Source organism: Ochotona princeps, chromosome 5 (genome assembly GCF_030435755.1).
Source record: "Ochotona princeps isolate mOchPri1 chromosome 5, mOchPri1.hap1, whole genome shotgun sequence".
Classification (NCBI taxonomy): Eukaryota; Metazoa; Chordata; class Mammalia; order Lagomorpha; family Ochotonidae; genus Ochotona; species Ochotona princeps.
Window position 1 is genome coordinate 22,412,224 of NC_080836.1, and position 25,463 is coordinate 22,437,686.

Consider the following 25,463-nt stretch of genomic DNA (forward strand, 5'->3'; position numbering starts at 1 on the left):
TGGACAGGAATCTGTAACAACCAGGGAGAAGTTGAGGTAATTTTGTTAAATACCATTAACATCTCCGAAAGATAGGAGAGAACAAACCAAATGCTCTCTGTTCACAAAGAGCCATTAGTTCCTGTTTGGAATGTGTCAGAATTGTAAACCAATTAGAAAAGGCTGACAAGTTCTTTAATGCTGACTATGGAATTCAGGAGGAGCTGTGCATTTGATCTTCATCTCATCGGAAAGCCAGTTTCTGAAAACCCTAAATTGCTATGGCATATCTTGAAAATATTAAGTGAATTCAACATTTAAATTATTCTTTATTCATCTGTGCAACTTGATATGTAACCACAAAAATATTTTCTGTGCTGCAGGGTGGAGTCTGTGGTTGTGAGAAGGGCTATACAGAAATAATGAGATCAAATGGTTTCTTGGATTACTGCATGAAAGTACCAGGCTCAGAGGAGAAAAAAGCTGACGTGAAAAACCTTTCAGGGAAAAACAGACCTGTGAATTCCAAAATACATGATATTTTTAAAGGATGGTCTCTTCAACCACTTGATCCAGGTGTGTTTTAGTTATGAATAAGAAATGCACATTTTCATGCAGAGGTGTAGGGGGGAGGATGTTTCATGTTTTGACCACTTCCCTGCTCATGATAAGACAAGAGAGAGGAGGAAAATGGACCAGAAAGATTAGGCCATGTGGTCTAAATCAAGAAATCTCAGACTTAGTATTGTTTGTTGTGTGATAGCTGTTACGTATAACATGTGTTCATGATGGTTAAGGATGAATCTGGGCCGCTTGGTCTCAGAGGCAATGAGTTGTGTAACAAGATATGGTATTCTGTGAATATCCTTCATATGTAAGCAACCTCGGTAAAGGACTCTTTTTATAACTGAAATCACAAAGTAAACCTTGGAATGGAGTGGCCAGAAATGACAAGGTATGCTCCCAAGAGCCTGTCTTATCTGAGAAACCAAAGTGAAATGGTAGAAATCACTCTTTTCCAAAGTAGGCAGAATTGATTAGCAGCATGGATTGTAAAATACCTGTGTGGGCATTAGAGATAATTTTCCTAACATCTCTGTAGCTAAGTTTGCTAATCTATATAATGCATCTAATGACACCTGTCTTGCAAGATTGTTCGAATGTCTTTATCAGGTAAGTATCAGAATTGTAAGGTTCCACTATGAGAGTTATGAAGGACAAGAATGACCCTATGTTCACTGATTTTTTAGTACACTGTGGTTCTGTGCAGACTGGGAGTGCCACATGAATTATCTCCCTCCTTTTTTGCAATCTAATGAGATGCCTGCTGAGGTGCTGTCAGCCCCAGTTGTGGCACAAGAAAATGGTAATTTTGTGCAGCAGAATTAATTTTAAAAGGATCACAATGGCAACACGTGACAGAGGATGACGTTAAGGGCAGGTCATAAAGACTTCTGCTTTCTGCTGGTCCTTGCTTTCTATTTTGAAAGGTGGGAGGAAGGAGAAGGAAAGCCTCTCTCTCTCTCTCTCTCTCTCCCTCCCTATCCTGTTTACCTCTTCTAAAAGACAAAAGGCTACAAATGACTCAATAGGGAGACCTAATAGGCAGAACACACAGTAGAAAACACAAGCGAAGCCCAGGCTTATTCTTTGGGAACTCTACGAATTCTAGGTCTACCCACTCCACCCCTTTGATGGTGTACTTAAACGAAGCAGAAAGCAAAGCACAGGCCCCAACCAGCTGTGATTCAAGAAGATATCAGATTTATAACTTTTTTTCTTATTTAGTCTAATTTTATTTACTTTCAATAAATTTAATTTTACATTAGACTCTCAAAAGATGCAATATAATTACAATAACACAATTTTCATCAATTTCACATGTTAATGTAGTATTAATACAGGAAGCAACTTCAATGAGTTTCTTAGAAACAGTTTGAAGACTATGACAATAGTCTTTCTTTCTTTCTTTCTTTCTTTGTATAACATTGGTAATTTACCTAAGGTCAGTTGTTAACATCTCACTTCAAACGAGTTCAACAAGAAAACATTGAAGTCTAATTCAGTGGGAATATAAGTGAGGAACAGAAACGATAATCAAAGGAGAATATAACCACATAACTCATATACAGTAAATTTTAAAATAATCACAGATAATTAAATGCATAGTACCATCAAACTGTTTATATCTTTCTCAGTAAGAATAATACACTACTGTAGTTTCAACTAGGTATTAAAAATGACCACTATATCCTTTTCAACTTTTATTCCTCTATATATATGAAAACGCCAAATGTGTTTTACAACATTTCATGCATTTTATTACCAAAAAAGTGATTGAAATGTAGGGGGAAAATGACATGAAATGTAGCCATGCTTAACTGTAGATTCTTTTTTTATTACAAAGTCAGATATACAGAGAGGAGGAGAGACAGAAAGGAAGATCTTCCATCCGATGATTCACTCCCCAAGTGACCACAACGGCCGGTGCTGCGCCGATACAAAGCCGGGAACCTGGAACCTCATCTGGGTCTCCCACGCGGGTGCAGGGTCCCAATTCTTTGGGCCATCCTCAACTGCTTTCCCAGGCCACAAGCAGGGAGCAGGATGGGAAATGGAGCTGCCAGGATTAGAACCGGCGCCCATATGGGATCCCGGAGCGTTCAAGGGGAGGACTTTTAGCCACTAGGCCATGCTGCCGGGCCCAACTGTAGACTCTTTCAGAAAGAGAGTTAACATGATGTTTCTTGGAAAATTAATCTTCAAATCTACAAGTGAGGTAGTTAAACTTTAACCATCAGCAATATAATATACCAGGAATATATACCAGGGATATCTATGTATGTGTGCACATACGTATTGACATATAATATTGCATACACACATGTACATAAATGTGTATGTAAATGCATATTTAGTCTGGAGAGAAACTTTGTAATTTTCCTTAGTTTCTCATGCGGAGATTGTATATGGGAGCAACTTCCCATGGGGAAGTTTTATTTTTCTCTGACATTTAACTTAAAATGCTTCTTAGGAATTAATCAGGCAGGCATAAACACCTGTACTAAAAACTCTGTGTACTTTTTATTTATTATATGATTGCTTGTTAAAGCAAATGAGTAAAAAAAACCCAAATGCTCATAAGTAGAATAATGGAAAACTAAAATAAAATAGTGCAAAACATGTTGATTTGATTAACCAACCTGATAATATTTCCTACTCTATTAGTTTGTCACCATAGTGAAATTCCTGAGGCAGCTAACTTTATAAAGAGAAAAGGTTTATTAATCATCCTAGTTTTGTAAGCTCAGATCCACGATTGGGCTGTCTTCTTAGTTTGTGTCTAGTTGGGGAAGGGGGAATTTGAATAGAGCCTTTGGGGAGAAGAATCACCTGGTGAGTGAGGAAGGGCAGAGAACAGGTTGGCGCAGGCCCAGACAGGCATTCACAGCCGCCAATTTTAAGGATGCAACAAATAATTTGCATATTACCTCACCAGGATACCACCAGAAGACTTAAGGACCATCTTCTACATTCCATCTGCCCACCATGTCCTACAAGTAAATCCTGGAGACCAAGAATAGACAGTTGGGGTGGGGGGAGTACCGAAACAAATGCCCAAATCATAGCACAAATCTAAACCATTATTGTGTAGTGAAAGAAAAAGTACGAGCCAGAATGCATGGTATATACCACTTGTATGCCTCAGTAAGTGTTGTGGGCTCACATGCTTACATATGGAGAGAAAACCTGAAAAATCCACAGCGATCCCTAACAGTGATAACTCCTGGAACCGAAACTTTTCAGAAAGGGTGATGGGAAGACTTTCTTTCCACCACGTGTCTTATAGGTTATGTTAAATATATATAATTTTTAAGCAAAATATGTTAAAATGTGATGGACTAAGATGTGCCTTAGTACCAGACATTTAAGTGCAGTGGAGGCTTTCAGTGCATCTGCTCTGTAAGGTTTTGTGCATAATAAGCTATAAGGAGCATTCTCACTCTGAATAGACAATTTTATCATTGGTGTTTCAAAGAGATCAGAATCAAAGCTTTGCTAAGTTTTATAACCATAGAAAAATATCATTACCATATTGAACCTCATTCTAACGTCTGATTGAGGTTCGAATGTGTCCTGTCAGCAAAAATCATAGTAGGTAGTCAATACACAATTAAAAGTTATTGGTGACTTTGTTCAAAACAAACAAGTGTTGTTTATGATATTTGGATTGTTTACCATCCCACTGAAGCTTTTAACATAGATACTTGTGTGTATATTTTGGACCTGCAATTAACTATGTTCAGGAAATGTAATGAATCTGTGTCGCTTTCAGAAAGAAATCTTATTCATTTGCTGGGTGAGAGCTTTACTTAGTTTAGTTTTGGGTTTAGTTACCTACATAATCTAAAGTTGATCAAAAATATCAGATTGACAGGAACTATTCCAGTTCTTGTCCTGTCAAGGTATTTCAAAACCTACATTTAAGAAATAAAATTTAGAGATGTTTTTCTTTGAAGAACCCTCATCTGCATGAATTTCACATTTAGCCTTCAGTGTTCTTGGCAGTACCTGGGTATCTTACGAAGGAGATGCCACATAGTAACTCTATTAATCTCTGTTTTTTTCTTACCTCTAGTAGATGTTGAATCCAGAGCAATGCATTTTTAACATATATTATTATTTATTTTAGTAGGTTAATCATCCAGCATCTTTAGTGATGTGTTTTTTTATTTATGAAATCCTATTTAGAAAACAAAGCCACTAAGAAGGATTCATAGCTTTCTTTCCATGCAGGGTTAAAAAAAAAACATCAAGAAAGGTCATAGTTTCTTTCTTTGCATGTAAAATTAAAATTGATACAGAACTAGGTATATTTATAACTTCATTTTTAAAAGCTTACATAAATTTTATTATATATATTATTTTGAATTTTTGAATTATGTGGTACAATTTCATATTGACTGGGATTCTCCCCTCCAAACTTCCTCCCCCCGACAGGTTTCCCCATTTTACTACAATGGTATAGTCCTTCATATGGAATCACAATTCCATCAGTCTCTTATTTAAGTGTACCCTGACTTTGCTGGTACAATGTCACATAATCCAGCATCCCATTGTTTACACATTTCTAACAGTTTCATTGGGAATCCATTTTGCATCTGGAAGCAGGAATAAATGTTGCATTATACCCCCACATGTTTATATGGTGGACCCCAGTACTCCATCACTAAACATTTCCATATTTGAGAAGCCATGAAACAAGGTCAATAACTGGTATGAGTTTGAACAACAGCAACAACAAAAACAACAATGACAAAAAACAAATTATAGCACCATGAGATAACTCACCACTGGGTAACCAACACATGGGTAACAAAAAGGAAACACAGAACTGGGTTTATTTATAACTTCTTTTGTTAATTTTTATGTACGGAAGCTACTTTACATTATTTTTCTTCCGTATTTATAAGACTATAAACACCTTCTAAGCCAATTGAGTCGATTTGATGAAATTGTGATTTCTGGCATTGTTACATTTTCACCTGTGTGTTCATCTAATTTTATTTACTCAAAGTAAGTGAAACAGAGAGGCACAGCAGGTCGCAGGGGGTGGGGAGAACTTTTTCACTCTCCAAACTGTCCACAACTGTTTGGGGTTGTTGAGGACAGTGCCAAGATCTCAGAACTCCATCCAGGTCTACTTTGTGGGTGCATTATCATACTCTAAAAACACAGAAGCCAGGACTCAACCCTGACACTTCCCTGTAGAATATAGGCATCCCAAGAGATGACTGCCCTGCTACAACAAATGCCTGCTCCTGTTTATGATTTTTTTAGACTTAATTAATTCCACCTCTGGGTACATCCATTCATGGTTATGGTTATGCATGTTCCAGAATTCAGGTGAAAAATCAAACATGCAGCAAAATAAACATTTTAGTGCCACATAATTACAATCTAATATTTCAGAGGGTTAAAAAATAAAGTAATGTAATTTGTTTATATTTGCAAAGATCTGTAAAAAGTAGTGCCAAGTATCAAGAAATACAACTCAAATTACTATTGCATTGCAAGAGTGAACTCTGTCAATTCCTGGTTCTACCTGGCAGATTGCAGAGTACAGTAGAACAGTGTTAACTTCTGCAGTCCAGTGCAGTTAGCTACAGTTGGTGTTTATGTCAAACCCAGTAATATTTGTCACTCTACAGACTTCTCTCTCTCTCCCTCCCTCCCTCCTTTCCTCCCTCCCTCTCTCTCCCTCTCTCTTTCCCTCTCTTTTTCCCTCTCTCCCTCTCTCTCTCTCTCTCTCTCACACACACCCCCCTAGACACATTGAAGTCTTTTATGTGCTAATTGGTTTATGTTATCTCTGTTTTGAACAGATGGCCGAGTAAAAATGTGGGTTTATGGCGTTTCAGGTGGCAGTTTTCTTATCATGATTTTCCTGGTATTTACATCCTATCTTATTTGGTAAGTACTAACTAGTACAAAGTTTATATTTTCATGGGTGACCTGTTAAATACAGTAACACATTTATCAGTGTAATTGATTTTATATGAAGACCATTGAGACCATATACAATCTCCAACAGAATTGGTTGAAGAATTGAAAGAGGAGACCATTATATGTATCATTCCTATTGGATATAGTATTCTTCCACTTGGTTTTCAAGTCATCAATAAGGACATTTTCAGTCTGTTACTTGTTTGAGTGGCAATTTTCAGCCTTGACTGAATATGGACACACCCCCTGGGGACTGATACTTGTGTCCCAATCCCTGTGATTCTGATATAATTGGACTTGGGCGCATCCAAATCATCTGGATGTCATAAGCTCCTAAAATAATTCCCATCTGCAACCAAGGCTAACAACACTGCTTTAGAAAATTCTTAAACACACCAGTTTTGGTGAGTTTACTTAAATTAACTAATTAGCACAAACAATATGCCACTATGTTTTACTTAATTGAGTCAAGTGTTTATGCACACTGACCAGTGGTGAGAGAAAATTTTATTGATAAATCTGAAAACCACCTTTTAGAAATGATTAGTTGTTTAAAAGTTAGTGTTTTTAGAAACTGACGGATTATTATAAGACATGTACTTTTGTTGAAGCAGGACTCTTGGTAACAGATGCCAGGGAATACATTTGATTGTTTTCCTTTATTAACAGTATTTTATTCCTGCCTAAGCTATGTTTCTAAAAAATTTTAAAAATTTTCACTTCTCTACTCCCAAATTGAGATAAATTATGTTGATGTTCTGTCTCCAACAATTTCATTAATGATTTTTTCCAAGGTTTTGATTTTGCTTAAAATTCAGCCTTTGTATATTTAGCCTCACATTCTAGCTTTGGGATTTCACAGACTTTTGCAGCTTTTCTGCTGGTCTGGGAATGCTGGGGAAGAAAATAAAACCTCTGGTTCTTTGTGCCACCATAAGAGACATAAATTCCAATGCATATCAATTGATTTCCTGGTCGTTCAGGATCTCCATACCTGTAGTGAGCTGTCGTAACTTTTATTGTCAAGGTTTTCTTTTTTAAATGTTATATGGGTAAATTTGGCAAATATTACCTAGATTGAGCCAATGTGAAGTTGAAATTTTCGAGTGATGTGTAGAGTGGCAGGAGGCTGGCATGACCAGAAGGGATTAGAAAAGAAGCAATATGAGAAGTCACAACACGGGATGTGAAGAATTAGTAGATAGGAAACTGGTCTCAAAGCAACTGGTAATCCCCGACAATCAGTTCATGGGTCTTTATCATTTCCTTTTACCTTGAACATGCAGTCCTCTAAAAATGAGTGTACAGTAATGTATAACTTATATTTCTCCATGTCCTTCCATCTAAAAATACACAAACACCAATCCATTTCTTTCACAAATGTTTCTTCGTGACTCTATACACTTGGGATTTATGAGATACATCACTGAATTGTGGTAGCAAGTACAATTTTCTATAAAACAATTTTTAAATTGTTTAAAGTGTCAATGGAATAAATTACATGGATATTTATGCACATTGTTACCAATTGTAATGATTTCTTTTTCATCCCAGTTGTGTCCTTAATAAATCTCCTTTGGGAGTGGCACAGCACCTGCATCATTGCGTCGGAGGCTGATGCCTCTTTCTGTAGTCTATAATGGTATTAGTCTCCCAGCCTCTCTCCTGTCCACACATGAGAAGTGCTTTTTCACTGGCAGCAAAACCACTCATCTCCTGAATAACTGTTTTTTGTTTTGTTTTGTTTTTTGGTTTCCACAATCAGAACCCAAACAGTTCTTTCAATTTCAAGTTCTACTAATTCCCTATACCACAAAGAAATTCACTTCATTGTTCAGGCTGATATATTTAAACTTTCATTTTTTTTTCTTTCATTGAGCAAAATAGCAAACCAAAAAGAAATTAAGTTTAGTGAAGTTTATCATTATTTTTTAATTTAATAGACAAAAAATGAGAGGCTGACCAGCAGAGAACTGCCCTGTACTGGCTCATTACCCAAACGCCTACGAGGGCCAGGGTTGGGCCTGGCCAAAGGCAGGAGGTAGGAACTCAATCTGCGTGTCCAGTGTAGCTGGAAGGGACATAGCTGACTTACCACTGCCTCTCAGGAGCTGCATTGGCAGCAAGCTGAGATTGAGAGCAGAGCTGGAACTTGAACCCAGATTCTCCTGATGGGTTGCTGACATTCCAAATACCTGCCCCTGGAAGCCTTTTGATTTAGATGGAATAGGAAATTTTCCACACTAATATTTCATCAGTGTAATTGATCATACAGCTCCATGAATAATGTTTGTCAATGGTTTTGTTAAATGTTTGCTTGTATTGTTCATTCATCATTTTATCATTGCTTCAGTTTCTCCTTTCTGTGGCCAAGTTCAGTGTTTCAGTGTTCACAGTGTTCATTCCTATCCATTTGTTTAGGAGAATAGCGCATCATTGTTTTTGCAGGCATTTCAGAAATTTTATCCTAATACTCAAATACCTATTTTCAGACTGTTTTATTTGTGCTGTGTGTACATTCATATCCTCTATTTTTTTTAGAAAGCTTTTTGTGCAACATGGCTGATGCTTAATGATACAAAAAGAGTAGAATGTAAGACTAGGTCCTCTTTAATGAGATAATTTTTAGAGTAATCATCTAATTCTAGGACTTTTAGGGTGTTGACATTCTAAGAGCCTATATGTTACCTATATCCTATTCATTGTAGTATGAAATTTTCCCTACTATATATTGGAATTCTATCATTTCTTCCGAGTTTAACTCAAATATCAGCATTTCCCTGTCAAACAGTCTGGTACAACAAGACTATTTACTGTGGCATTTGTTCATGCTAGTGCTATAGTTATTTGTATAAACATCTTTCTTCACCAAATGCCAAGATCTTCTGTGGATTGGGAAGATCATGACTCAATTGTTGATTTATTTTTAAGAGTACAAATTTGTTGGATATTTATTGAGCAAATGAATTAGTAGAAAAATAAGTGACTAGATGGACAATTAATTTATTATTCATGACATTTAGGAAAAAATCTAATACTTACACATGTCAAACATTGCCTTATCCAATCCCTACATTAAGCTGAGATATTATTTCTATCATACTCATTTTTTAAAATATAGATATTTTATTGGAAAGTCTATCATACTCATTTTTAAAATGCATGTTTTTCTATTTATTTATATATTTTTGAGAGGCATGGAAGCAGGGAGGCAAGGATGGAAAAAGCCAAAGGACCCACTAGTTCCCATCTGCTGGTTCACTGCCCAAATGCCATAACAATCCAGGCTTGGCAGGGATCAAAAGCTAGGAGCCAGGAGCTCAGTTAGGATCCTTCATGTGAGTAGCAGGAAGGAACAAGACCACCTGAACCATAACCTATTGTGTCCCGTGCTGTGAATTAGCAGGAAGTTGCAGAGAAGTACACCCTGCATCTTGAACGCAGACATTCAGATATGGGAAGTAAGCATCTTAGCTGCTGCCCCCGTGCTTGTCCCATCATCTTCATTTTAAAGAGGGAATAGATGGCCCTCTCAGAAGTGAAATAGCTTTACAAACACCATTCATGTAAAATTGAGTGTAGATTTGCTTCACCCCAAAGTGCGTGTCTCTAGTCTCTTACCCTTGGGTAATGGTACAAACAACCCGAATTCAGTGTAAAATTTGCAGCTTTACTTTTGTAGAGCATTATCCATTATGGGTTAGGTAAGCTGCAGACTTTAAAATAGACCTTTTGATATCAAAACACATACTATTCACCATTACATTTAAACTACTTAAAGACTCCAAGAAGGTGTTTTCCCAGCATCTTATTCCATTAGATAGCCTTCAGGGCAGTTAGAAGATGATCCTCCAAAATGAGAAACTTAGGACAGGAGAACTGCTCTGTTATGTCAGATCTGAGGTGTTTACTTTAGATGAAAGTGGAGATGCTGTTGAGCCAATATAGAAAAATAGTCTTCCTATGGTCTGTTTCTCTTAGATACAATCCTTTGAACACCTGCTATCAGTGTTTTCAGCTTTAAAAATATTCCTGATGCCCCAGATCCCCAGGCAATAAATATCAATGAAGTAATTTAGTGGGGATGACCACTGGGTGAGCGTGCAGTTACTTACCCTGGACATAGAGCCTGGAAATTACTCTGCGTAGTTTTCTCCATTCTGCCTTTCCTAGCACAATCAGGTAATGGCCTGCTCTTTCCAAATTTGAGAGTGGTAACCCCACTGAGTGGTAACCCCACTGAGTGGTAACCCCACTTCCTGAGGTTTTTCTCTCACTTTGCTGCTTTCATCAAAATATTTCATCTGTACTGGCATAGGGTTGTGCCCTGGTGGCTTCAATTCAAGGGTGGTTCGAACTGCCAGCCATTTGCCTGTCATTGCACAACAAGTTCATTGTTCTAGCTTCATGTGTTTTCATCTTTTGCTAAAATGCAAATGACCCTGAAAAAGTGGCCACTTCAAAGTATGTCCATCAGTGATTTTTCACAGCCAGGATTGCAAAGTGGTGTCAACCTTCAAGTCTGCTTTTCAAGCAGTGGTAGCTGTCTTAGGAAGAGTGATGAATTATACTGTATCTCAACAGAAGAGAAGAGCATGATGGATGAGAAATGGCCACTGGGCGCAGGATGACTGCTGGGAATGGTAGGCCATATGCCAGGTGCTTGTGAGTTCTGGGTCAGTGTGAGTAAGAAAGATGGTTACACCTGGCCTGAGAACACAATTAAGCGGTGAAGCAATCAGAAAGAATCATGTTTCTTAAGGAAAAGAAATTTGTTGAGGCCATTGCTGTGGCTAATAGGCTTATCCTCCACCTTGACATACTGGCATCATATATGGACACTAGTTTATGTCCTAGCTGCTCTAGCTTTGATTCAGTTTCCTGTTTGTGCCTGGGAAACTAGCAGACAATGGTCCAAGTCCTTGGGACTCTACAACCCACCTGGGAGACCCAAAAGAGGCTCCTGGTCCCTGTTACCAGATTGGCTCAGCTTTGGCTGTTGTGCTCATTTGGGTAGTGAAATAATGGATGGGAGCTTTTTCTCTTTCTCCTTCTCTCTGGAAATCTGACTTTCTAATAAAAATAAAATCTTTTCAAAAGAAATAGCTTCTGTGAAAGGAAAGATAAACACCAGTTTCCCGGTTGGCTTTTGCTGCAGACAACCCTTCTCCCCAGCTCTCAGAGATTAACCTTTGAAAAGATGTTGGTTTCTTCCTATCAAATTTCTCAAATCTCACACATTTATAGTTGTAACTTAAGTATCTATCAACTGAGATGTTACAGGATATGAAAGCTGCATAATAAAGAACCCACAGAAATTGAAGATCTACACATGAAGAGCCCACTTTTACTTCCCAAGATATATACAACATTCACATACATGGAAACGTGTATAGACTCATACGTATAAACCTTAAGCAGATTTCTCTAGGGCAAGTTCAGAGGTTGATGAGCAAGCTAACATGTCTCTTACGTGATATTGTCACCTCCTTCTGAAGATCCAGCCATCTCTATTCTCTTTTCCCACCCTACATTCTCAACCTTCTCACTCCTCCAGCCAGATTTCTCACGTCTGCCTGCCTAACAGCCCTCAGCAGTTACCAGTTAAGGGTGGGTTGCCAAACATCTTGGTTCTCTTCCTAACTTTAAGTCACCCTTTCACCAAGATAAAAAAGAAGAGGCAGGAGGAGGAAGACAACATTGTTATTTCAGATGAATTATTTTGTGCATTTTGAGATCCCCCCACATTAACAGTGCCACTACCAGGGTATACAAGTTGTCCCTTGCTGATTGTCCCAACCCCTTATTGATGTGACTTCATTATAGCTTTAAATACTGTAGTTGGCATGCTCAGGGGCCTGTTTCAAACTGAAATTGTTGTATGCACTACGGTCTATGCCCAATTCTGCAATTGGAGCCACTAGACAAAACATATAGGAAAAAATGAATTTAAATGGGATTTTATTTAATTCAGTATTTTTTAAAAAAGATTTATTTATTTGATTACAAAGTCAGATATACAGAGAGGAGGAGAGACAGAGAGGAAGATATTCCGTCCGATGATCCACTCCCCAAGTGAGCCGCAACGGCCGGTATTGCGCCGATCTGAAGCCAGGAACCAGGAACCTCCTCCAGGTCTCCCACACAGTTGCAGGGTCCCAATGCATTGGGCCGTCCTCAACTGCTTTCCCAGGCCACAAGTAGGGAGCAGGATGGGAAGTGGAGCTGCCGGGATCAGAACCGGCGCCCATATGGGATCCCGGGGCGTTCAAGGCGAGGCCTTTAGCCGCTAGGCGACGCTGCTGGGCCCTATTTAATTCATTATTTAATACTCCTTGGAAAACCTAAAATTAGAGCCTGAATTTTTTTTCTGTTTGTTTTGTTTTTCTGGCAGAGGATATAGGTTGTTTCTACCTCTCGTCTGTTGGTAGGAACTTGTTGGCCCATGCTCTGCACTCAGCATGCCTCCTATGAACACACCATTGGTGCCAGACCAGGGCAGGGGTCACTGACAAGATGTGATCTCTTTCAGTGATCTGTTGAAAATCTCTCTCTATTTTTTAATATTTAGTTTTTCTTTGAAAGGCTTTGTTACAGAGAGGAGAGAAAGGGAGAAGGTTTCATTCACTGGTTGACTCCCCAAATGACCATGATGGTCAAAGCTGAGCTTATCTGAAGCCGTGTCCCAGGAGCTCGTTTGAGGTCTCCCAGGCAGGTGTAGACACCCAAAAACTTGAGCCATACTCCGCTGCTTTCCAAGACCATTGGCAGGGAGCTGGATCGGAAGTGAAGCACCCAGGACACAAACTGGCACTTATATGGGATGCTGATGCTGTAGACGAAGGCTTAGCTTACTACTGCATGGCACCAGCCCCTGTAAACATCTTAATCTCTCAATCTCTTAGCTTATTCAGTTTGTTTCAAACATCCAACCAAAAAAAAAAATCGAGCACATTTACCTCTGAAGTTAGAACTTGAGCATTGTAATTGAGGAGGTTCTTACTGCAACCATTTCAATGTAAAAAAAATAAATAAATAAATAACCAGTATAATTCACACAGCATAAAGCTCATTTCTCTTTGAGTGAGAAAAGTGAAACACAAAAAGTCTTGGCTGTAATACAAAGCATTTACTCAAGACATCTAGACAGGTAACTCCATAGAGGCATGTGGTTGATTAGTGATTGTCAGGGAGTAAGAGCAGGTAGACAGATCCTGTGGCTGCGCTGCTGCCTGGGGGACAGTGAAGACATCCTGGGGACCCGATGGTGATGGCATATACCCTGTGACTGTAGAAAATGCCACGGAATGGAACACATTAAAATGTTAAAATGTTTTCTTTTAGTAAAAATTCATTTATCAGGATAGGGAGTATGTGGCACAGATGTTACAGGCTTGGTCTGTGTGTGAACTATCCAGAACAGCCAAGATTGTCCCATCTCAGGGGCCTGCAGAAATGTCAGTGACCTCATCTGGCCGCCTCCGTGAAGCAGCCACAACCACAATGCCTCTGCTTCGGGAAGGTTCTGGAGTGTGTCGCGAGATCTGATGTGAAATGTTCAGCCTAGAACGTGCAATTTAGTATGTGAAACCAAATAGCATAGAAAATTTCAGGACAGGAAGAAAGATGGCTTCCTGCTAGAAAGGACATCCCAAAGCAGGCTGGGATCTTCAGAGAGTGTCACAACATAGAAGAAAGTGAGTGTCATGGAGTTAGAGCCTGTTAGGCAGAATTCAAGCTGTAAGTGTTTACTATGTATGTATTCATTGAGAAAGGATTTCATGTTAATTCAAAATGCCGTTCTAAGAATATGATACTTCCCTTGTTGCCTTAATACCTTTTCTTCTTTTTTATTTAAATTTTCTGTGATACTGTATTTTAAATTTATAATCACACATTTAAGGCTCTCGGAAATAAAGAATCAACAAGTAAAAGATGGAAAGACCGTGAAGTTTATACAATTATTAAAATAGGGAGAAATTCACCTATAAATATGGAACAAGAACTATAAAGTGGGACATTCGCCCCAGGTCTGGGACATCCTTGTGGAATGTCAAAATGTCAACCCAGCTTTAGCACCTCTACGTGTAAAAAGGAAAAAAAATAGGCTTGCTCACCTGGCACAGGGCTCAGCCTTAGGTGAAGCACAGGTCAAGTGTGTGTTGAGGGGAACAGGGGGTAGCTGCGCATGGATAGAATTGGCGCAATTTTCCTCACAGACGGTAATAACTCGGCAGCTCAATGTCAGGGTCCAGACAAGAACAGAAGCTTGTTTACCTAAAAACAAGACTGCTGAAGTCACAGGAGCCTGGCTGCTTCAGCTGCTTCTGCTGTGGAGCATCTATACTGCAGAGGTCACAGTAGCTTTGGAATTAGTGTGCGGCAGATGTTCGTGTTGCCGTGCTTAAACAGAAACCAAATGCCTGGATTCTGCCAAGCCATTTTGAAAAAGTGATGACATCTCCACAGAGAATGAAAGTATGCAATGTTTTAAAAAAATAATAATGTCCAAAGCAATGACTCTTGTCATTTTACCACTTGATTTTTCTTTTTTTAACCTCACAACTTGTCCTTGGCAGATGAAACAAAGCTCTATGAATGTTGTGTGTCTGAGGAATTCTTTTCCCTTTGCAGTAAGAAGCCAAAACCACATCAAAGCACACCTCCCCAACAGAAGCCTCTGACCTTAGCCTACGATGGAGACTTTGACATGTAACCTGAAAAGAAGAAATCCAAATGTAGACATCAACTGCCTTAACTGCTTTCTCTTTTGTAGCTCTCAGACTTCTCAGTTTTTTGAGGAATCTCCTGATGTGATAGATTAGGCAGAATACAAATATTGCAAAAGTAATATCGCCTCTACTTCATTTGGACATGGAGTCAAGAATTCTTAGCTCTGCCAGTTTGTTTCCAAGTTGCTTGTGGGTGTTTGTTCCTGTTTGGCAGTGGGATGACGAAGACATAATGGAATCCCCACACGCTTGAGTAAACTTGATCTTCAGCAGCACTATGACAATCCAGAGGAGAGTCCCATCAAGGCATTTACTGTAAATGACAAGTCTAACCTTGCACTGTTATGCACTATATTAGTGCAAAGTCTTTATTCTTCCCATGTTTCCAACGCTGAGTTTTCCAGAGTTTACATTGGTTCAGAGACTCAAATCGGATTGCCTATTTTCATGAACACAAAGTGAATGGGTTATCATTTCAGAAATTCTCTGAGTTTCTACCTTTCAATACTGTATTTTGCTTTGTAGACAGGGGATGGTGGCACTGCGTGGATTGCTTCTGTTGAAGATGATGGGATGTGCATAACTACTGGAGTGCGTGAAAATCAAATGTTTCTGAATGAAGTGCATATTGAATGCTAGTGCGTGCAAATGAGAAAGCTTATTGGAGAATGGGTTAAATTATTTGATTAACAAAACCATATTTTAACAGAATCTTAGCGATGTAGATATAGCATTGACCATATGCAGTTGTTATTCAGTTTAATAATAACAAACTCTGCTTTTGTAATTTCAATTTTCTTATCTGGATATTTATAAATTCTTTTTTTGAATTTAATTATCTAACCTCATTTAATATACATCAAACACCAATCCTGTTTGTAGCAAGTCTTGCTTTTATAATGTTTCAATAATATCGAAAATAACACATTAAAAAAAAAGCTAAGACCATTTTATGAAGATAATTGTTTGTAATCATAGGTGTTGAAAGTAAGAAGGTGCCATCTTGTGGTATTGACTTGTATTTATAACAAATAAAGTGCTCAAGAGAATGCAACGTTGGCTGTTCTGCATTCATTTGCCTCTAAATGTCTACGCTCTGGCAGAAACAGTTCTTGTAGCTGTTCTGAGTTTGACAGCTCCAGTCACTGACAGAATGGGAAGCTTAGATGCTCAAGCTATCATGTGTACACGGAAATGGAGCCAGTCCCAATGAAGTGGAAAGCTTCCAAGGAACATTTACAGCTCAGATGATGCTGGAGGATGCTTGTGTAATAACGCAAACACTGATGACGTAACAACTTGAGAGAACTGAGGAAGCACGGGTGTTAGAACTGAGCTGTAACTGGCAGAACAAGGGAGGCTTTTGTCTACACTGTGACCTCTGCTAACTGTTTAACAACTAAGTGAGTCCTTTAATGAATAGATTTTGTCCAAGCACACCAATGTTTCTAAAGATAAAATTAAAAAAAAAAAGAAATGAGAATACCTTATTTCTATGGCTAAGGACCAGTGTCTAATGCAGCCTGTTAAGCCACCACCTGTGACATCAGCTTTCCATATGCAAAGGCTGCTTTGAGTCTTGGCTGCTCTGCCTGACCTCTGCCCCTGCAAATGTGCCTGGGAAAGCAGCGGAAGATTGCTCAAGTCCTTGCCACACAAATGGGAGACTTGGCCCCTGGTTTCAGCCTCTCCAAGAACAGCCCTTGCTGCCATTAGGCAGTGAACTTCTCCCCTGCCCCTTCCTCTCTGCTTCCGCTTGCTCCCACTCCCTTCCTTTCCCTCTCCCCACCTTTTATCCTCCCATTTCCCCTCCTTTTCCCCTCTTCCACCTTACTCTCACTCTGCCTTTCAAATAATAATAATAAAGAATAGTTAAATAAAAATAATAAAATATAGTGTAGTGAAGGATGCAATTCCCAGAGTAGCTCTTTTATCAGTTCATTTTAGCAAAAGCTTCAGTATCTTCAGGGTACTTTAGCACAGCCTGCTTTGGAGATCAAACCCTTGCCATGTCCTTTACGGCCCATCTGACCCCAGGCAAGAATATGATTTTTTTGTGCCTCAGTTGTTTGGTCCACAACATGAAAGTAAATAAGTTAGTTTCCTATTAAAGCAGACATGATTTCAAAATATAAAGTACTTTACCATATATCAAAATCACAGTAAATATTATCCACAGTTACGCTTATATGGCATATTCAGATTTGAGACCTTCAGGACCTACGATTTTTTTCATTCACTACAGATTCAATGGTTATCCATATATTGAATCTGTATAATAAATTAGACTTTCAACGTTCATGGCTTGAGTAAAATGTTTCTCAGGTAATACAAAGTTCCTCAAAATATCTTAAACTTCAGTTACATCCCTTTTCCAAATTTAATTAATATCGATTTCATTCATTGATTCAAACAATGCTTATTTATTAAACATTTACAATACATTGGGCACAGTGCTCAGAGGCACACTTTGAATCAATGAAAGAGATTCCTTTGCAAGTTGTGTTTTGAAAATTATGTCACATAGATCCAATGATTCAGAAATGTTAGCCTTCTAGAGCAAAAGAAGTTGAAGAAGTAAATTTTTAAAAAATCTATAAACTGGGGCCAGGGCGGTTGCTCAACAGGTTAATCTTGTGCCTTGCAGTTCGTCTCTCATATAGGTGCTGGTTCATGTGCCAGCTGTTCCACTTCTCCTGCAGCCTCATGCCTATGACTTTGGAAAGCAGTGGAGATTGGTCCGAGTCCTTGGGTCCCTGCACCCACATGGGAGATCTGGAAGAAGCTCCTGGCTCCACAGGCCTCAGATCTGCTCAGTTCTGGTCATTGTGGCCATTTGGGGCGTGAGCCAGCAAGTAGAAGATCCTCTCTCTGTCTGTTTCTCTCTGTAAATATGCCCTTCAAATAGAAAAATATTTTTTTAAAAAAAATCTGTTAACTGATCGAGATTCCAATATTTCATGCATGGAATATGTGAACACTTCCCCTTAGAAGAGCTTATTTCCAGTTAGGAGAGTTTTCATGTGTGTAGTCCTTATTTTATTTTTTGTTTATTTATGTTTATTTTCAATGTAGAGAGACAGAGCTATTGGTTCACTCCCCAGATGCCTGCAGCAGGCAGTGCTGGGCCAGATCAGAGCCAGGCAGAGACTCAAACACTTGAGCCATCACCACTGTCTTCCAGGATGTGTATCAGCAGGAGGCAGGATCAGCAACAGCATAACCTGGACTTGAATCGGGCACTCCAATATGGGATAAAAACATCGCTGGTGACAATGTAAATCACCGAGCCTCCCCCTAGGCCAAGCATGAGGAGAGACGGTTAAAAGAAACGCATCTGTGACTGGATATTGCTGCTAAGAACAGTTTTGACTCCAACAAGCCATCTGAGTCACAGTTCATTCTGCACAGTCTGGGAAATAGCCTCTGACACATAACCCACTTCAGCCATGAGCATGTACAGCACAAGACTCAGGTCAGCAGCTTTCAGAAATAGGCAGTTTGACATGCATACAGCTTTTGTACTTTCCTAAGTCACATTCATTTAAAGTTGAGACATTCCAGATTAATATTTGAATGTCTAGATTTTCTTGCCTCATTCTTTCATGGTAAAAATCCATTGGGACTCAAGGTTGACTGCACTCTTACAAATGACATCCACTATCATTCATGTGGCAAATGTTTCATGAATATCTGTTGTGTACATGTTATTACTTCAGATACTATATTTATACGGGAAATGTAAAAGGAGACCAATTTTCAGCCTTCATGTGATTGAAATACTCATTGGGAAAGACAATGTCTGCAAACTAATATGATGAGAGAATGCTCACATGTGGATTAAATGTGATGCAAGCACAGAACCAGAAAGGACAAGGTGATGGAGAGTAATTTGAGGAGGATGTGCTTTGGGCAAAGTCGCTGGAGAATGTGTTTGAAAAAAGATTCCTTTGATTGTGTGACATTTGTTTGAGACGTGGATGAAGACAACACCCATGATAGGGGTTAGAGCACTGTAGTTGAAAGAAGGACCCTCGAACACAAAAGACCAAGGGAAAGAACAAACAATATTGATAAGTATGAGGAAAAAAGACAAACAAGAAAGGAGTGATGTGAATCCCAGGGTGGGTAACAGGATTCACATTTCAAGTCCTTGCTTCCAAGTCTTTTTCTCAAGGGAGCATTCTGATGAAGATTCAGCACTGTAATCCAAGTGTCTCAAATCGCGTCTTGTGGCCCACATCAGGCCAGCTGCTTTATAAGTAACCTTTTCTTAGAACACAGCTATGCCTGTTCATTAATGTGCTGCTTAGAGCTGCCTTGGGGCAATATAATTGCTACACAGATGGCACGACCTGCACAGGCTGTGACATCATCTGGCCCTCTGGAGGAAAAAATACATTCCTACTGATACTCTGTCCCCTTCAACTGTTCTCACTTCACTTTGTTTCATAGCCCAGTTACCTACGATGTCCCATTTCCTCTGTGTACTTGACAGTTAATTGTGTGCTTTCTGTTATTATTAAAATGTAGACACCATGAGTGTAAGGCTCTTATTTTTTCATAAATGTATCACCCAAATGTTTTGAATATGATGTCTTTTCAGCATTCATGGAGTTGTTGAGTAAAATTAAGAGAAATGAGCAATAAACTATTCCGTAATGAGGAGTTTGTGTTTTGTTCTCAATGTTATGAATAGCCACAAGAATATTTGAAACAGTGAACACTGAGGTCTCCTTTCCCTGTTCTTCTCCCCTGGCATGGATCAGGACCATTCACATTGGCCCTTGCCCTATGATACAAACCTTAGGCCAGAAAATACTCCATAAGTGAGAATAATTATACAAATGGCATCCTCAGCAGACTATTGTTCAATAACCAGTTCGTGCAAGATTCCCCTGTGGACAGAAACATCAAGGATAAGTATGCTGAGTGGCAAGCTTGTCAACACCATTACTGTTTTATGTTTTATTGACTTGAAAGGTATATGACAGAGAGGGCCATCCACTGAGTCACTCCCTAGACACCTACCCACAACATCCAGGACTGGACCCCATCAGAATCATGAGCTGGGAGCTCCATCCACATCTTGCTCATGAGTGGCAGGAGTTCAAGTACTTGAATCATTACATGCTACCTCCTAAGGGCATTAACAAGAGGTTGACTTGGAATTCAGGTGAGCGTGCATCACACACACTGATAGCTGTTACCTGTCTTCTGAGCTGCAGCTTAACCCACTGCACCAACACGCCTTTGTTAAACAACATCACATAGCTAGCTCAATGTTTTTGTGACAGAAGTTTTATAGGAACTCTATAAGCGTTTATTATTACCTTTATAAGAGTTTCATAAATATTCTTCTCAGACATTTATACACAGATGTTAGTGTAACTGACATACAATAAAATCCAGCTTACCAACTGCTACGCTGGAGTGCAGAAGTGGATTTCAGGTGTGCCCAAATACCATTTCCTGTTCACATTGTGAGTTGCCAAATCCTGCCAGCCTCACTCATGGGCTCATTGATTTATTCTAGGTTATTCTTGGCTTGGTAACATTTTCTACACATCCTTTATGGTTAAGAAGTATGGCAATGGGCTTGTTAATGATATTTATTTTGCAAAAAATTAAAATTGTTAAATCTTTGAGCACTGCTAAGATTGTGATACTCACAAGAACAATTTGACAAAGGTTTCCTGATGATGTTCTTTTTTAATGAATTCACTATTGGGAAATTACATGTGAACGTTAAGGAATGGGCGAAAATGAATTAAGGGAGGATTTGGAAGAAATGAAAACACGAGCAGCATACTGAAGAGTGAACGCATTTTCACAGGAATGGAGAGAATGGTAACTAAGAAATGGTCTAGACGTGTCTACTCCAAAGATTCAGGATAAGCGCTGCATTCCGTGAGGTGAGGTGCATGACGATGAGGATTTTTTCATGTTTGTGCAGTAATCTAAATGAAATGCCCCTGTGAGATGCCCAGTGTCTTCATGAAGTATCCTGAAATATTGATTTACAGCTGGGTTCATGAGAAGTAAGGCCTGGGAATCTCCCTCCTGAAGAGTGTGTAACCCTGTGTCTACCATGGGTCAGTCATATCAGCTTTACACTGCGAGTGGAAATTGTGAAAAATAATGCAGGATACTGATTGAGAAAATCCTGCTTCCATTCGTTGGCAGGGTAGAGATGGGAGTTTTGAGAAACAGCCCCAGAGTTTGAGAACCACACACACACACACACACACACTCCAGCAGCTTCCTAGAGCATCATGTTTCCTCTATTGGTCATTCTCAAAGGAAAAAAAATCAACAAATCCAAACCGCTCATGGTGGTAATTGTGTGATTCAGAAGTTTTTTAAAATTCTTTGATCCTAGGAACCCTTAGCATCCCAGCAATTTTTTAGTGGTACTCAATAGACAGCAGTCTAACCATTCTATTTATGAAACACTGAAGTACAAACACCTTAGTAACTTATTTCTCAAGAATTTAATCCTTGAGGAAACAGCACACTGAAATTTAGAGAAAAGTGGTATTTTAATTTCATCTTTAAATAATCACAATTGCTAAATCTTTAAAAGAACTAATGGGCCCATGCTTCTGGTCCTTCTCAAACCTTGGAATCAGATTGACTGCTGGCGCCCTCATTTTCTATTTGATATTGATTTTTATGCACTACTCATTTTTATGACTGCAATCGATGGAAATATGGCTGCATAAAGATGTGACATCACTGTAAGGAATGCAGTGTGATCGAATGCTGAAATATGAACCACCTCAAGCTACTCATTCACACCATGTATGACAGATGCTACAATTTGCTCTGTTTTCCTCATAAATTTAAAATCTGATGAGTCTAATCCCAAAGATACCGTTGATACAGGGAGAATCACCGTAGGGTTTCTGAGTGGCCATGCATCCATGAAGGTTTTAGATGTCCATGTCAGTTTTGCGTGAGTGTGTGTTTCATTTCAGGGATGAATTGTTACATGAGCCTCAATTTCATCTGTTTGGGATTTTGTTGTTGTTTTTGCTAAATAATTTATTTCTTAAAATCTCCAAACACCTCTATCAAGCATTATTGATTTGCTGCATATGTAATAGCACATAGGGGATAGTCAAAGAGTCTGAGTGTATGTGTGTGTGTGATGGAGCTGTACAGAAGGGAGAGAGAGCCAGCAAGAGTGAGCACTCATCACTGGTACAATCTGTAGCTTTGTTTTTATAGAATATTTCATCAAAAATGAAATAACATTAGCTGAGCACACTGACACCTTTCCAACATCATCTGATAGGAACATAACAGGGAAACATGTGGCTAGAACTGAAGATAGGAGATGGCACAAACAGCAGAGAAACTGAAGAAATTAAAGTAAGCGTTACAGAGACACCTCAGTGCTGACAAGTGCATTGCCAGTTCTAAGAATTGAAACTTACTGGCATGACAGCTTTATGGAAATTTTATTAATGGGTGTAAAGCATCTGAGATTACATACACATTTGCATTTGCAAATTTATGTTATACATGTATGTACACATGCACACATATATTTGTATGTTTCTTTGTCCTTGCATGTTTATTTGCTTTTGTGTGTGTGTTTCTTTTTCCCTGGGGAACTAATTTTCAGACTAAAAAGAGATCTGGAACTACTCCAGAGTCAGCATATTCCAGCTTACTGCATTAGGCAAAGGATAAGTTATTATGCACAGTTCATAAACAAGGTATGCACATCAGAAGGTGATTCTATCAGTTACTTGTAACAAACTGGAGTGAGACTGCAGGGGTGAGCTTCCAGGATCACACATTCTATATGGGAGTGTCTGGGATTGAATCTACCTTTACTTCTTTTCTTGCTTCTTGGTAATGTTCTGATGAAGCAGAGAGCTCAAGTACTTGAATCCTTGCCACCCAAGAGGAAAACCCAGATAAGATGTTCAAACTGTATTTTCAGTTTTGCCTAGCCTCAGTTATTGCAGGCTTCTGGGAAATGAATCAGTGGATGCAAAATTTCTTTCTTTCCCTCTTGCTCCCCCCACCCACCCTACTCTGTTTTTCTGTCCTTTAAATAAACTGAACAAGTATTAAAAATTAAAATATAATGAGTCTCTTGTGGAGTAACAGTTAGATTCATTATTTAAAAAGAAAAATAGTTAGATGTCCAACCACTTAGGGAATTAATCTTTCTAACCAACAAACAGGCTATGGCCTGCAATCTCACAGTCCAACTGAGGACAAGAATGACTGTAAATCACCTTGTAAATTTAAAATGTGAAATGAGAATATGTGTATGCTCCTCACAGGACTGTTATAGAACCCCCCAAAACCTGAGTCCACCTGGCCAGTAGGCTGCAAGCTAATCACTGATATAAGGGTATTAGAAGAAAGCAGGTAATGCGAAGCATGGAAGAATGAGCCAGGAGGCTATGGCTTAGTTTGCAGGCTCCTCAAAGAGTTAGGGATGCATTCTCTTGCAGATTGAAGTGGGGGCTAAGAAGCGTGTTCAGCTCTTGCACAAGTACCTAGTTGGTCTCCAGAGCTCACGACCATCCTTTAGTTTGTGAGTAATAATGTGTTCTTTTTGGAATTTTCATGATGTCACAAGGCTCTTCACTGAGGCATGAAGCTGTTAGTTCTTGCTCTGGCTCTGAGGAATGCTGACAGAACCCTCAATGCAAGACTGAACTTGGAGGTTTTATTTATGTGGGAGATAAATGACTTCATGAATCTTAGTATCAAGGACCCTAGAGAATTAGTTGTATTATTCTTGCAAATAAGGGTAGAAATTTCAATAAAATGTTCATTTACAGTTATAAAAGCAGGACAAAGAAACCTAAAACTAAAAGTGAGAAACTGAGGAACAGTGGGAAATTCAGATGTGATAGTGTTTGCAGAGGAGGTAAACAATCACCCCTTCAATTTGCAAGGAAACTTCAAGAAAAGGAACCTGAGAGACCACTGTGTTGCAGAATGTGGGGATTCAGAATAGAGGGATTCAGTTTCAGGGCCACTGAAGCATCATGAGAGTTAGCAATCATGTTCTTTCAGAATTAGCAGAATAGGAAGGCTGTTCCTATCAATGACTGTCTCTGTTTCTTGCGTGGGACAGGGTAACCAAGCAAGATAATATGGCTTATCACCTCTGGGAGGGGGAGGGGGAAGGAGAAGATACTCAGGCAACTGCAAGTTTGATCAATTAGGAAAAAAAGAGGAGGGGAAAATGGGGTGGGTTGGTAAGTGAAGGAGAGACTCCTACAAAGGATTGACAGTTGAAGTCTCTGTGTATTGGTACAAAGGATCAGAAACCTAGGAAATTTCCACGGTCCTCCTAGAGACTGCAGGACTACCCAGAATCCATCATAGGTCACATGGCAGAACAGGTGTTGTCAAGTTGCAAGTTTTTCTATGTGAATTCTTCCCACAGGGGTTAGAGGATGCAGTGGTCCTGACCACCTTTACCGTTTGATAGTTTATATCTCTTATTATTTTTTATTGTCTAAGGAAAATACTATATATTTTATATCTAAATGAGGAATAAGATGGAACATTTTACTCTGAAGCCAGAGCACCAAATACATCTGCCTTGAGAAATAAAATTCAAATCCTGTACATTTATTTTTCAGTCAAAACTATATTTTGTGGATTCTATTCATTACACTGAAAAGAGTTTTAAGTATGAGATTTGAAAATTCACATATTCTGTGTTGTTCCTTTCAAATATTACAAGTCTTATGCACCTGCATCTGGGCTTATTCTTTTTTTGTTTTGTTTTGTTTTGGTTTTGTTTTTTTAATTATTTATTATTTTTAATTCATTAATTACATTGTATTATGTGACACAGTTGCATAGGTACTTGGGTTCTCCCACCCCTCCCCAAACCCTCCCACCATGGTGGATTCCTCCACCTTGTTGCATAACCACAGCTCAAGTTCAGTTGAGATTCCCCCATTGCAAGCGTATACCAAACATAGAGTCCAGCATCTTATTGTCCAGTCAAGTTCAACGGCTTCTTAGGTATACCCTCTCTGGTCTGAAGACAGAGCCAGCAGAGTATCATCCCAGTCAATTGAAAGCTCCAACATACCATCAGCAAAAATTTACATCATTATGGAATTAATTGACATAGTAATGAGTAACCAATATGTTAAAAGTAAATGCGAGTTCCTAGCCATAGAAAATAGAGAAAATAGACCTTAACATGGTCTATCCTCCCTTCTTTTCCCCTCTCCTCCCCTCCCCTCT

The 25,463-nt window shown here is 39.0% G+C and overlaps 1 protein-coding gene across 2 annotated transcripts in view; it reads left to right on the plus strand.

Moving 5' to 3' along the window:
* THSD7B (thrombospondin type 1 domain containing 7B) overlaps positions 1-25,463 on the plus strand; it is a 777,161-nt gene that overhangs the window by 751,405 nt on the left and 293 nt on the right. Inside the window, exons 25-27 of one of the 2 annotated variants that reach the window (XM_058664449.1) lie at positions 363-555; positions 6,366-6,453; positions 15,121-16,114. In XM_058664449.1, coding sequence (XP_058520432.1) covers positions 363-555; positions 6,366-6,453; positions 15,121-15,202 — 363 coding nt within the window. In that variant the 3' untranslated portion in view covers positions 15,203-16,114. Of the gene's footprint in view, positions 1-362; positions 556-6,365; positions 6,454-15,120; positions 16,115-25,463 lie in introns of those variants that run through there. The other variant, XM_058664450.1, reaches the window with a different exon arrangement.